The sequence below is a fragment of the Parasteatoda tepidariorum genome, chromosome 5 (genome assembly GCF_043381705.1).
Source record: "Parasteatoda tepidariorum isolate YZ-2023 chromosome 5, CAS_Ptep_4.0, whole genome shotgun sequence".
Lineage (NCBI taxonomy): Eukaryota > Metazoa > Arthropoda > Arachnida > Araneae > Theridiidae > Parasteatoda > Parasteatoda tepidariorum.
The window spans coordinates 31,066,990-31,083,056 of NC_092208.1; the positions used below are offsets into that span (position 1 = coordinate 31,066,990).

At 27.4% G+C, this 16,067-nt stretch overlaps 1 protein-coding gene across 1 annotated transcript in view; it reads right to left on the minus strand.

The window, feature by feature from the left end:
* Positions 1 to 9,133: 9,133 nt before the first annotated feature.
* The window catches only part of LOC107449334 (uncharacterized), a 50,081-nt gene continuing 43,147 nt past the window's right edge, over positions 9,134 to 16,067 (minus strand). Inside the window, exons 6-7 of the mRNA XM_016064830.3 lie at positions 14,543 to 14,785; positions 9,134 to 10,281 (exon numbers count right to left, since the gene is read on the minus strand). Of these exons, the coding sequence (XP_015920316.1) occupies positions 10,228 to 10,281; positions 14,543 to 14,785 (297 nt within the window). The 3' untranslated portion in view covers positions 9,134 to 10,227. The remainder of the gene's footprint in view (positions 10,282 to 14,542; positions 14,786 to 16,067) is intronic.

The window sequence follows — 16,067 nt, forward strand, 5'->3', positions numbered from 1 at the left end:
ATAGGTTAAATATAAATGTAAATATAAAATATGTTTATTTTACCTATTTTTTCAATTTTTATATTACAAAATTAACTTTTTTTATTTAATGCAAGTTAAATAAATTATTATTTATAAATTATTATTACCTCCCAAAAGAATGGGAAAAGGATTTTTCATGATTCCCAATGTTTGAATTTCGATTTTGTTAATAATCTTTAATTATTATTATTTATTAATTATTTAATTGTAAATTTATATTAATTTTAATTTATTTTTATCAACAATAATCAGAAAAAAATGTTATTTTATAATGTTAATGATTATAAAAACAAAACTGTGATCAAAATGTGATAATCGATCAAATACTCAATTTGTGTTATTTTATGAATAAAAAAATGGAATATATAATAAAGTTATGAATTTTACTTCATAAATATCCTATATAGTAACTAAAATAACAATTTAATAGTAAAATTTGATTATTTACAATGTTAACATTCATTTTAGTAGAATGGGTAGACTCGCCCCATACGAGAGATTTGTCAGCAGTTCTATAAAAATATACAGTAACAGCGTAACTGTTAATATTTTCTAAAATCGATTTCACAGCTTTAAAGAGGGATAAATAGCGATTCCGAAACACTTATTAAAAACCTTTTTTCCTTAATATTTACAAAAGTTTGACCACTTGAAAGTTGACAAACTGAAAAAATTTGTAGACTCGCCCCGGTTTACGGTAGCTTTTTTAAAATTTTATTTCAATTAATACACATTATCAATACTAATTGAGCATTAGTGTCAATAAAAATATACAGATTTTTCTACGATCACCCAAAACGCGAATAAGTATCTTTTCTACTTATTTTACACTAAAATAAAAAATATTAAATACATGAAAACATTAAAATTATAAAATACATGAAAATTGATTCGTTAAATTTAAAACAATTGCTAATGCTTAAACAAATAGAAAATTCCATTTCGTTTTTCGCTCATCCTGTTTGAATGATTTGTCGTAGAATATTCTTATGTTCACAGTAACCTTCCTCGTGCTTGAAACTATCTGTATGCCAAATTTCATCACTTTCTATAGCACTCTATAAAGGACATACACACACAGACATTCATTTTTATAAATATAGATTATAAACACTCTTTTATTTCTCTGTGTTTATCACAAAATAGAATCCGGGTAATATAAATAGAGAATAGGTAATGTTAAATAATTGTTTACATGGTATGTCTATTCTAAGAAAGACGTCAAGGGAGTCAAATAACATAAAGTGCTTTCTTTTTCATTTCTTTTATTTTTTTTAAAAAAAAAACATTTATTTTACATCCTTGACTACAATACTTATTTATACCACAAATTTTTTTGATACTTTGATTTTATCTAAAGTTGTTATTTATTTGAGAGGAAAGAAGATAGTGCATCCTTATAGTTTCTTTCTTTATGTATTTTTTATCTATGATAAGAAAAGCAAAAATCGCAAATGATTCCTTACATTATTGGTTAAAATATAATTTTATCACTTAAGAATTACTTATTACATTACAATTACTTATTACAGAACATTAGGAACTTTTATTTGATAACTTTAAAGTTAATAGCCAATTGTCTTTTACTGTTCAGCTGTTGGTAACATTGCTTTGTTCTGGGGACGAGATATATGTTCAAAAGGTATCCTGTTTCATTGCATTACTTTATGCTAAAGAAAGACACTTATAAAATGTTATAAAATTGTTCATATTTCAGAATTTTTTTTTCGTTGTTGCTCCAAATAATTTAAAAATGCATAAGACATAAGATGATTTTGTATTTCAAGTCTTGTTAACTAGTAACTTTGATTAAAAATGTACCGCAGACATTCTGAATTTTAATTTTCATTGCAATGTTTTATATCTACTATTTGGAAAAAATGAGTGCGATAATGCTCAAAATTAGCAAAACATGTACCCAAAATGTCACAGTTTAATCAAAGTATATTTCTCACTCACATAAATGAACCTGGCCCGTGGAGATATTTGTCCTCTTAACAATGCTTTTTAATATAAAATTGTAGTTAGTAATTATAGGTGGGTATTTCGAAACGTGCATTATGTTTGCTGCCTTTGAACTTATTAAATGCTGTAACAAAGATTTTAAGGGGCAGTGGATCCTAAGTACTACAACATTTGACGTTAATTCAAATCAGATACAAAATATTTTATCTATTTGTAGAAAAAAGACAAAATAAACCATAATGGGTGCTTATAAACCATAATCATTTGAATAGCCTCCTCTAAATGTAAAAACGTTTAATTTTAATATATCTAGTTTTGCATTAAGTTTAAATTAGTTTTAATGATTAATAATAAGAAACTGAAACTTTAAGCAGACTAAAGTACAAATATATTGAGAGATGAGCAATGTCGAAGGGGTCATTTCCCTGATAACGCTATTTTGTGCTGAGAAAAGTGTGTGTGGAGCCTTACGACCTCCTTGCTTTTAGATTAAACAAATAAGATTAATGTTTTATCACTTCTACTTATTGTTAGTTAAGTGGCAAATTATCGTCTATCAAGTTTTTGAAGTGCTTTGATTAGTATTAAATAAAGCTTGTTATCTTATTATCGTATTTTTGAATTGATACACCTGACACCAAAGAACATTAAGGGGATTAAATATTAATTTGTGGATATAGGAGGGGATGTAGGACAATCAAGTAGCACCATTAACTCCTTATCTACTGAATTTATTTTTCACATAAATTTATGTCAAAATGTTTGAAGAGGTAAAAATCAATGAATTCATAAAATAAATAAGAGATAACATTAGTATTACTCTATTACTATTGGATGATTCATAAATAAATAAATAAAAAACGTGACATAAGTTAAGAGTTCCGCTTTTTACCTGAATTTCCGCGCGAAAAAAAATATGACCTCGGAAAATACTCAAAAGTTCTTGAAGATACAAACTAAGACGTAGTTCCTTATTGAAACAGTTTACGCAATGAAATCATGAGAGTATTTTTGTCAATTGATAATTTTCTGTTTGTAAACACGCTTTAATTTTATGAATGAAAATAGTAAAATAAAATGTAATTGTAATCAGCCATTTTTAAAAGTTTTCTCCATTAAATTTTGCTTTAAATTGTGAAAGGTAATTGAATTGTATTGATACATGCAGAAATTTCAAGCAGTTTTTAATCTGTGCTTGATTTTAAGATCGGAGCAACTTTCCTTGTATGGATAACTTGCCCTTACAATTGCCCTGAAATCTTTCAAACTACAATTGCATACCTGCCAACTTCTATTCTCTCCGAGGTTTATTTACCACATTTCTACCACTTGTACCAATCTTGCATAATCTGGATGTCAAAATCTAATAGATCCCTTAACTATAGATTCCCTTAACTTCAAATATGTACTCATTATTACAAATAACACAAGCCTTATGACTACAAGTTATCATGATTAAATTCAATATCGATTACTAACAATCATAAAATACCGTTACAAGATATCATAACTTTGTAGCAATTATGATAAAGATTTTTGAAGAATCTTGATTACAAATAATCATATGATTTATGATTGTAAGCATTATCGCGATTGCGTGTAATACCGGTGGCATGTACTTTATATTAAAAGCAAACCATCAATTATATGAAAAACCTTCTTAAGTATTCGGATAAACATTTATCATGAATCATGATTACATACAATGTTGACTACGCATAATGATGTGAAAAATAGGAAACATTTTAAATTATTTAATTTATCTTATTAAATCCTTTAAATAAACTCTGATTTTTTTTTATTTAAGCTTTTTTTCTCAATGTTTTTAACGTTTGCATGAAACTTGTTCCGCTTTTATATCTACATTGAGATACCGACCAACAGGCATAAGGTTCTAATCTACGATGGCACAGTACTGCCATTGTGAAGCACTGAGGTTCTTTCTTTCGTTGGCGTCTTAAAGCCCCCTCAGCTTCAGATCGATAATTGCCAGCTTGTTTGTGAAGTAAAAGCAGGTGATGAGCAATGCTGAACATATTGATACCATCATGAACCTAGGTACATGCTCAGGGTTTGGAGGAAAGAAGAAAAAAAAAATGATACCATCATGACCCTGGGCATGAAATTGTGATAGAATTAAATTCTATGGCTCTTTTGGTCTACTATGGGCAGTTGCGAGAAATCTTGTTGCGAGAAATCTGCTTTTATTTTTTGTAATTTTGATTGCTTGTAATCATGATGAGTAGAATAATAAGCTCTGATTTAAATATCCTTTATTACTAATTACGATGTTTCAGTTGGATATTTATTCAAACTTACTATGAGGTTCCTGTAAAGCAACACAAAGTAATGTTTTTTTTGACAATTTTCCATAGAAATCGTAGTACTATTTTAAACCACAGTGAATGTTAACTGCAAAAAATTCCTGATCAAATTACAGTAAAAAGTACCGGCACTCAGGTTGCTGGAATTTTTCACTGTAAAATCCATTTATACCAGAATAGAAAATCTGATATACAGTAAATTTTAAAGTAATAATTACCGCAAAATCACTGAATAAATTAAATTAAATGTACTGTAAAAATTACGGTATAATATTTTACAGTGAAAATGGCCCCCAAAGTGCCCCAATACTTCATTCAGTAACTTGATCCAGTAGTTTTTACAGTGTAATCAATAAAATTGTTATTCTGGTTCACTATGTGTTGAAATGATCCATTCATATCTGGATTACTTGTAATCGCTGATAATTAGTATTTGTTGATTACTTGTAGTCATTGATAACTCTGAAGAACAAATGAACAAATATTTTGTTGCATTTATACAAATGCTTGATCTTGCCTAATTCGGGTATGGAGATTTCAAATCAGAAATTGGTTTTGCTCCTAAAGCTACAGACTTTTCTTAAATAACATTTTTAGTCTATTTTTTGTAGAAATGAACAACGTTATATGTGACAGAAGGTAGCATAAATGTTGCAACAAACTTCTAAGGCTGTTAGCATACATCATCAAGATTAAAATTGCATAGGAACCCATGCTCAGAAATGTCGTCGAACGTGGTTAGATGTGCTTCCCTTATTTGACTTGTTCGGAAGCACACGAAGAAACAAATTGATGCAGAAAAACAAACTCCTAACTGTTGTAGAAGTTTGTAGCAACATTTATGCAACTCTGATACATAAAACGCTTTTAAACATGTTTCGACAAAAAATAGACGAAGAGCGTAATTTATTAAACAAATTGTAACTTGGTGAGAGATACCGGTTACAAATTTGAAATTAGTGACATGAAAATATACAAAATCTCTTAAAGTCTCATACAACAGGAATAAATTTTTTTTATTTGTGTAATGATTAGTCATTAATATCCTGTAAGAACAATTACAATATTAGTTAAAAATTGTGATTATCTCAAATTGCAATGGATTAACATGTATTGATCACCTGAAATTGATTAATATTGTAGTTGATATTTGAAATCAGCGTAAAACTTAAGCATAAATTCATGACCAAACATTAGATTTTATTTCTCCTTCGTTCGACTCCTATACTGCTGACAAAACTGAAAGAATAATATAAAGTATTGATATAATAATGAAACAAACCGTACACAAAGCTAACAAGCATTTATTAACATTTTTAACATCAGCACAATTATATACATTGGCGTCTTGCAGGTAAACAAATTGTCAACGAAATTTTTTTTTCTCTGTAAAATTGCACACGAATGCACAAAATACTTACATAAATAAGTAGTATTAAATAGTTTTTTAAATGAAATATGAAAAATACTGGAATAAGATGTTTGTGTGTGGGGCTAAACAAAAACCGATAAAGTGCGATTTGTGCACCCAGCGAAATAAACAGTGGAACGAAACAAATTACAGAAATATCTATAGAGTTAAGATCGGTATCTTGCTTTACTTTCCTGGGAGATTTATAATTCTTTGAAAATAATTTAATTTTGTTTTGCCTTGCATAATTGTTTGGTAAATGGATTAGCGATGAATAATTGCTACTGTATCGATGGATAGTTGCTGTTGTAATATTCGTTAAGTGAGTGACAGCTTTGTGTGTTTTCTAAATTTAAAAAATTTAAATTTCAAGAATTTTGTCAAGAAAACAACGGCTCTGATGAAATTATATCAAAATTTTCTCAATTGCTAGCTAATTGAAAAGACTTGGATAAGTGTCTTTACATCTCTTTGTTGATACAAGATATTTTTCTATGGTTTCTAAGAAACAACTTAGTCTTTGAACACACCGTTTTATGAAACACATTCAAAGTTAAATGTCAGATAAAAGTTTTTTTGTAATCGTATCAAGTTTGAAAAATTGGTCTGATATAGTTTTTGTACTGACCAACTTAATGGTAGAAAGTAATGCAATAATGGTAGCATATTATCATAGAAGTTGTCACAGGGTTATGATGAAAAACTGGTGAGTGGTAGTGAAAACTTTGCAAACAGCTTTCACTAAATTGGCAAACGGTAGATTAAAAAAAAGTCATTTGCGCAGAATTATCAGATGTTCCACTTGCTTTGTCTATTTATTTGCGTTAAATGACCAGATTCCAGGCACAGAATGGTCACTTTGTTTAGAAAACGATTCGATAGAAAATGAAATTAAAAAATTGTATTTCTGATCGTTATATTTTGAAAAGGGATTTTAAATGTTTATTAAAAATAAGCCAAAAATCATAATAATACGTTAAACTTTTCATTCCTTATTTTTACGAAGAGTAAAATAATGCAAAGGCTCTATCGGTTTTTGTTTTACCCTTTCAGAGAATATATTAACTTTAGATTCTATATTTTCGATACGTAAGTATCAAGCAAATAGCTTTGATTTTGCAGTCATAATTCTAATTTTCTGTTGTAGTGTGCTATAAAGATTTTTAAGAAGTGCATTTATCCCGTAAGAGTTTATCTTTCGTTGTCTGCTCGTGTAATTTGCACTTTGTCTTATTCTATATAGTTTCCTAAAAAGAGGAAGACTAAAATGATGAAAGCTCGAATATGATGAAATATATATGAAAAAGAGTTTTTCTTTTCAAACGATTCGCTCTTTTTTTTAAAAAAAATTCTTATTAACACTCAGAATTATGCTAAATCATTGCTGATTTTTAAAAGGAAAATAATATGCATTTCTAAACTTACAAGTTAAACGGAATTGTTATTTTTTTTCCTTTTTCAACGAGTAGTACTTCGGTTACTGAACACATACTTAAAATTTAAATAACAGCTATTAATTTATGCCAGTTAATTTAAATTAAATTAAAAATTTGGTTTTAAAAAAAGCCCTTCAAACATAATTACGGCTGTAATTTTCAGTGTTAAAAATTCGTCTCAAAGGGAATAACTTTTTAGAAGGTATATAAATTAAAACTTCAAAAAATGAACATAAGGCCGATTTTATGCATTCAAATTTTAAATTATAATTATATTAAATCAATTAAAATCAACCATTCTATAAATTCGACGTAAAAATAAATTACATATAAAGAACCTTTACAGTGATATAGTTACCATATTAATATTAAGTCGAATTTCATTGTTATTAAGAAAAAAATAAGTAAAAAATATTGATTTAGAAAATAAACGAGAGTTATTTTCCGCATTGGTTAGATATTAAAAATTTTTGTTTTGACTCAGTTAATTCATTATTTTTATTTCGATGTTTAAAATTACCTATATTTTTCGTTACTTCTATTCTTATTTTATCTGATTGTCACTCAATTTGAGCAAGAAACTGTATAAAATGTCTACTTTACAAATTTCTAACCTCCCTAAAAATGTAATAGATTGTTTACTTTATTAATTCTACTCGTAGTTTTAAACTAATCAAGGTTTGTTGGTTTTTATAAAAGTGTAAATTAATTTTTGACTAATATGTAATTTTCTAGATGCTTGGAGATTAGTAAGAATTTATAACTATAATTTGTAATAAATAACTTACAACTTTCCGTATAATAAGATAAATGGATAAGCTGCACACTAGTTACATGTTATTCAAAATCTGTATCAAAGCTAACTTTGTAACGATATATTTCTTTAACAGAGGAAACACTTTCTTTTACTCATGCACAAATCAGAATCTTACAAATTACATGAACTTAACATCACACTATAGACTTCTCTGAATTCTCACTATATTCTAGTCATTTATAATCTATAGAAACATGATTGGAATTTACATGATTAATTTAATTACTCTTATTTCAAAAGTTTTAAGGAAACACAACAATTGTTTATCCATAAGGAAACAATTGCGAGAGAAAACTTATTAAAATATTAAAAATAAGAAAAAAATTAATTTAAAAGAATATTTAATCATATATTGAATTAAAAAAAAACAGAAAATATTAAAACTTACTTAATTATACAAATTTTGTACCTTTGTACACACTTTAAAATAATTAATTATTAAAAACATCAGCAATAAATTTTCAAATTCTTGCAAATAAAATAATCTTTAACTTTATTTCATGGTGTGAATAAGAAATACAAGTAGAAGCAAAATAAAATTATTTTTTAAAGGAAGTAAATGTCTCGAATATTGATTAAGACTTATGTTTAAATTGCATTCATTCGAATTTTTTAGTTAAAAGAAATTATTGACCAGAGAAAATAAAGTAACAATATGTAATAACAAATCAAATTTTAAGTTTTTGCCAAAACACAATAAAACAATTTATAAATTTAATTTAAAATAGTACTTTTGCCCATTCTATTTGTAGATAGTCTTAAGCAACTCAAAAATGGTGTCATATATAATCATTATTAATAATTTTTTATTTTTTAAATTTTTTTTCTTCTTTTTAATTAATTTGTAATAGAGTTGCATAAGGATATATAATAATAAATTTAAGCAATACCCCAAATTCTATAGGTTAATTTAATTAAAATAAAAGCAAAGATTTACTTTCATTTAAATAAAGCTCAATATTCAGATATATAAGCTCTAAAATATTAATTTAATATAATAGTTAGTTGTAAATAAATATTGCGGCTCCTTCAAGCAAAAATAATTTTAAAGAAACACTTATAATGTTCTCTAAAGACATTTATAAAGTCCTCTCTTTAGAAAATAAATTTTCATTTTCAAAAAGTCTTTCCATTTGTAAATCTATTTCTTTTCGTTTCATTTCTTTACATTCATGCAGTTTAAAGCTCCATTCTTAAAATCATTTACTCATACAATTTCTTTTCAAGCTCATTTGCAAGTTATAAGATGTTCAATATTAGAACTCTTACTTACATTTAAAACAATATTAAAAGCTTTTCTTACTCTTATATGGAGTAGATTAACTTTTAACACACATGAAGACTCACAAAATTTATAAATGGGTTGAAGTAGTTCCAATTTCAAATTAAGCATATGGTTTTACACTGAATCAGAATTGGTACTTTAAAAGATCAGCATGATTCTATCATTCAAATAAATACTGATGCAAAATTATGTGCATGACAATTTTTATTAATAATTTTCAAACGTAATGTATCGAGGCATAATAGCTTAAGTATAGAAATTAGGGAGTTCTATAGTACTATACATAATAGTCAGTCCCAGAAGAATCTTCCGAAGTCACGTGACTCGCTATATTAAAAACTGAAATGTGAGTGTTCTTTTAGAATGCGTAAGATGATTAAGTTTGTTTATGAAATAACTATGCGCAAAAATTAAGAATACAAGTAAGGGAGAGATGTGCATAATAATATCAAAAGAAAATTTTGAAGTCACGTGACTCAGTGCATTGATAACTAAAATATCGATATATTAATGTTCTGATGGAATTCATTAAACAAATTAGTACTTTTTCATTAAAAACCTTTTTTCAAGAATTATAGATGCATTTTTTTTTTACAAATATTGGTTTTTGCCCTTCATGAGCAAGATTTGAGACACTAAAATATACATTTTTAAATTTCTAACTCAAATTCGTCCATCAAATGAATAAAAAAAATTCGTATTGTATTGTATGGTAATCTAGTAACAAGTACCAGATGTTTAACCTGCATTTCGGTTAAACTTTTTTAACTGTCGAATATCGGTAATTAAACTTCTTTTAATTATCGAAATATATCTTTCAAATACAAATATTTCTGATGCCAATAAATCTTATAAGAACTGAATAACTTTAACTGATAGACGTCAAAACAGTGTTAAGGTGAATCTTAAATAACATCAAAGTACAATGACATAAAAAAATATAAAGAAAGTAAACACTCTGTTAAGTTTTAATAAGCATTTTCTCTTCGATACAAACCACCACTTCGAGATATATAACATGCCTGAAAAAGATAAAAAATATATTGTTTTAAACGAAGAATTTAATAAAAAATACGCATTGAAAATTAAAACTGAATGAATTTTAAGAAATGCAGTTAAAAAACTAAAAGTTTTAAATAGCAGAATTTGCAAAAAATTAGGATAAAAAAACTTTCTCGGTTCGTTTGTTTGTTTATAAGTAAAATTTCAATTACAGGATAATTTCCCACAACATAATCACGCGTAGTTTTTTGTTAATTTCTAACAAAAGTGACTGGATATACATGAAATTATTGTAGAATTTATTTTTTCCAAATTTTTATTAGATTGACTTTAAAAGAGCTAAAATATTGGATTTCATAAGTTTATATTTTTATTTTATTTTAGAAATATTGTGAGTTACAGTAATATTTTTCTTAGAAAAAAAAAACTTTTTTGTTTCTAATTCTTATTTTTCCTATTTCTTTATAAAATCGAACTAGTATTATAAATTTTATTATTTTTTAAAACAAATTTACTGAGAATTTTCTGGTTATTCTTTCAGTTTCAATGCAACTCACAAACGCAATAATCCATTTTTCATGATTTCTTGAAAATTACCTCTGAAACTAAACAACAAAAATCTAAGTTTATTCAATATTCAATATCAATGCATACTGAATGTTTTTAGTAGCCGTTGTTGGACTTATCGTTATTCGCAGCAAAAAGCTTAAAAGTAAACAAAAGTCATTTGTGAAGTATTAAGTAACTTTAGCATGCTTTTTAAACTATGCTTTTTATCGAAAACAAAAATAAATAAATAAAAAAAATAAGCTATGTTTTCCAAAATAGGCTGATATTTGGAAATTTCGTACAGTGGGAAATTAACTTTTAAGAAAAATTAGTATTTAAAAAAGACTAATAAGACAATTTATGAGCAATATTGGGGGTTATTTATGATATTTATTTTTGCTCTGTAAATCGTTGATAGTGCCATCTATTGTCAATCTATGAAGACAAAAATTAGTAGTGAAGAAGTATTAAAATAAGATTAAAAAAAAGTGCAAGAAAATAAAACTTAATTATTTTTATAAATAGAAAAACTTATTTTTAAGAGCTTCAAGTAATTGTGAAATGTAAACTGAAAACTCTTAAGAAAATATTTACAATTTATATTTCTTGTATGAATATTTATATTCACAAAAATTACTTTTCTTTCATTTTTTTAGCCAAAGTAATAAGAAATATTTTATACAAGTTGTAGTTTGCAAATTTTTTTTCTGTAAAATTTATTTTATAACAATTGTAGTAATAAGTCGAAATCACACGGATTCTTTATTTAATCTATAGCTGTTCGTTTTCGTCAGAAACATGTATAATTTAATTATAATAATAATAAATAAATAAATAAGAAACGCACGTGCAATGAAATGCTTAAAATGTAAATTTTTAATATATTTATAATAAGTATACATTTATAATTTTTTTATATTTATCATAGGAATGTAGATAGTAAAATTGTTCCATGAATGGGGAACATCAGCCTTACACAGAGCATAAATATTTTTGTGTGATCCAACGTTCAATATATTGAGCAAGTTACGGTATGTTTTATAACTTAAATAATATTTAAACTTGTTTTTTGTTTATACGCCTTTACAAGGCGATTGTCGATATAAAAATCGGATACAACGAAGCATCATTAGAAAAATGATTAAAGTAACAGTTTCAAGGCATATAAATATCTTATTATTTGAGTTTAGTAGATTTCATTACATAACAGTGCCAAAAATTAACAATTATAATTCTATGTAATAATTAAAAATGTCCAGAAGTTAATTAAGTTTACTTTTATTCTAATCTATGTGCTTCTAAAAGTAATTTCTGTCATTATTTAAGCTTGGACGGAGTAAAATTTAAAAAGAAAAGCCTCATGTTTCAAAATTATGAAACATTTGAATATGATTTTTGGTTATGACGAAACATTAAAAATAATGATAACAGAACGTATGGAGAAAATATTATAACTTCGCTGCATATGTCCGATTTGATGTTATGAACATTCTTAGCGCATAGTAGAGATTATACAAGAACTTTTTATTTTTATCACTGAAACCGCGTGCGTTTTGCATATATAAATTATTAATTCGTAAGTTTCAAATTCAATAAAATCATCAGAAACTAGTCTCAAGTTATTATTTTAGTTAGAGAGAAAATACCAATGAAAATTGAAGAATCAGTTTGGAGAGCAATCACAGTAAAAACAGAGTTATAAATCCTCGAAAGCAATTTATTCGTCGAATAAAGCTCTTGAATGATGTTCTTTACTATTTTTACAACCTATTTTCCCATCATTTCAGCTTAAATACTTTTCAAAACTGAAACCTGCCAAATAATATTTCATCACTTCTTTTTATAATATGTGGTTATGATATGACTAGTAACTGTACAATGGAAAAAAAGGTTTCTATAAATCGAGCAAAATTGTGTCAAAATAACTCCAAGAGAAATAAATAATAGTCGAATTTGAAAACTCCATATATTCAAAATTGATACAGCGTATACTTGTGGCATAACTACCACTATGAATGTTAAATACCAATTCACTAGTATATAAGACATGTTAACTTGATTCTATCTTGCTTTTGATAGATGAAGGTTGACATAGTCGATAAATTAAATCCCCTCAATTGGTGATTGGACGTGATGTGAACTCGATAACATGATGGATGGTTCACATTAAACAGTTGATTTGCTTCATATAAAACTGCTCAAAAAATGATCCGGTGAAGTAAATAAAGTCTCCCGATAATAAAAACAATATAGGAAAAAAATGAGCGAAATGCTATAAACAAAGAATGAAGGAAAAAAATGAGCGAAATGCTATAAACAAAAAATGACAGGAAAAAAATGAGCGAAATGCTATTAACAAAAAAAATGAAGAAAAAATATAATGAGCAAAATTGATCTAAATATATGAATCAACTGAACAAACATCAACATGAATCAACTAGTGGTAATCGTTCATATAATTCTATCAGAGATAAAATTCTGGAAGGGGAGTAATGTGGCGTAACTACCACTATAAATGTTAAACACCAGTTCCCTAGTATATATGACATGTTAACTTGATTCTATCTTAAGATACCTTGTGATAGATGAAGGTTGACATAGTCGATAAATTAAATCCCCTCATACTCATTTCTGAGCAAAATGAGCCTTACACAGAGCATAAATATTTTTGTGTGATCCAACGTTCAATATATTGAGCAAGTTACGGTATGTTTTATAACTTAAATAATATTTAAACTTTTTTGTTTGTTTATACGCCTTTACAAGGCGATTGTCGATATAAAAATCGGATACAACGAAGCATCATTAGAAATATGATTAAAGTAACAGTTTCAAGGCATATAAATATCTTATTATTTGAGTTTAGTAGATTTCATTACATAACAGTGCCAAAAATTAACAATTATAATTCTATGTAATAATTAAAAATGTCCAGAAGTTAATTAAGTTTACTTTTATTANGAATACTGTTGACTGCTAACGAGCATTTCTGTCACACGTTTCTCCCATCACATCACTTTGGAGGTTATGTATTTTGTTCATAAAAGAGTATATGCTGTTTCAATTTTGAACACACGGTGTTTCCCAATGTGATTATTGCTTCGCTTCAGATTGAACACATTTTTCTCAATCTTGAATTCAGATTTTCTCAATCTTGAATTCAGATTAAATTCAGATTGGGCACATTTTTCTCAATCTTGAGAAACCCTTATTTACAGTGTAAATTAGGTTTTCAAGTTTATAAACAACTCATCATCTATCTAGAAAATCTATAAAAAAATGCACCTTTCAATAAATTGGAGAAACTGTAAATACTGGATGTTGGTTTTCATTTGACTATTATTTAATAAAAGCGTTCTATCTTAATTAAATGTATTTGACACGAATTATTTTAAAAATTCGATAAATGTTGTGAAAAAAAGCGTTATTTGTTATAATCGTTAGAAAATGGAGAGAAATAATGTCATAACTGTTAGAAATGGCTGCCGTTACCTTACTAATGCTGAAACGCTAGTTTTTATGCGATTACAGTTAATTTTTCTTTTAACATCGATACAAGTTTGACAAATTTTTATATTATTTATGGTCTGTAAACGAAAGTGTATATTAATATTTTCATTTTTATACGGATTGCCAATATACATATTAAGACCGGCGACAGTGATATTCCTTATTTTTAAGTAAGAGTTGCATTTTAAACCTTTTAATCTGCATTTCAACGCTTCAACTTACTTCATTACTTCTTGCTAGGAGTGCTCTCTGCTGTTCAGGTGTTCGTCGTATTTCCAAATCGGGGTCCGATGGGACGTAATACAATGCTTGCTGGGCGGCCGTTGGGGCATACTGTGTGAGCAGAGGACGCGAGGTAGACAGAAGCGTGGTTAGCGCGGTGAAGCTGGGCCGCCTGCCTTGATTGGCGAGCATCCGTTTCGGTCGCCTCAGCTGTCCGTCTAAGTCGTGGTCGTAATGTACATCCTACGGATTGCAACATCAGAAAATAAAAGAAAAAGTTAACAAATTAAATTTTGCATTTAGTAATCATGTAGCTTTGTTAAGCAATGTAGAACTAATGGTTAGTCTTGTCAACAATTTTTCTATCAAACCCTGATAGAAAATTTACTTTTAGAGAGTGAAATTGTAATTTGTCACAGTCAATTTCACACCTAAACAGCATAATCATCACATATTTTGACAGCTGATATAGCAAGAATTGATTGTGAAAAATTTATTCTACGCAGTAGTATGTGGTTGATGCCGTTTTGAATATGAAAAGCGAAAAGTACAATTGTCGGCATAATTTACTTTTTTTCAATCGAAAAGATAAGAGTTATGCATAAGCAAGAAAAAAAAATATCTGATGCGTATGAAGAAGATGTGTTGTCAGGAAGCCATTGCTAGTTTACAGAACCGGAAAAATTGCGATTGAGATGTATGCACCACTACGTCTGTTTCAGCATATTGCGACAAAATAAAAGCAATAACTGGTATAAAATAGTGAGTAAAATCAAGGGAGATTACTGCATAATTAAATTTATCAAATTCGATCATCCATGATCATTTGAAAAACCCGAAGTTTATTCTCAAAGCTAGACATATGGGTAAGGAATTTTGAGCCGTTGCGTTTACGTCTGTGATTTGCTTTTCAAACGTCAAGAAAATCAACGTCAAGAAAACGTCAACGCATATAGGGGCAAGAAAAGGGCTGTTTACATTTTTACTTTCTGAACAAATTTTTACTTTAAGATGGAAATAACTTTCCAAACATCCCGATATATGAATGTGTGTTACTAAGATTTGGTGAACTGTATTTTTGGTTTCGTAAAGTATTTATTACTTGCATATCTGGCAGTACTTTTACTTTCGTTACTTGTACCGCCGGTACAAGTAAAAAGTACGTACTTTTACTTGTACTTCGTTACTTTTTAAATTTAGTACTTTTACTTGTACTTTCGTTACTTTTTTAGGGAAAAATTACAAGTACTTGTAACGGAAATGTCGAATGAAATCGTTACTTTTTTCTAAAACTCGGAAAATTTTTCCAAAAAAAAAAAATTTAATTTTAAAAAAATGCTTAAGTTTTTTTAATTTGTAAAATTAATGTGCAATATATATGCATTCACAGCTAACTTCGTGTTTAAATACCTTGACCTCCCGTGGAGCGTTTATTCAGCGTGGATAAGCACGTTCTGAGAAATTCTCGCAGCAGACTCAGTGACACCACTTTCGAAATGCAATTATATTGCTTTTGCTCGTATTT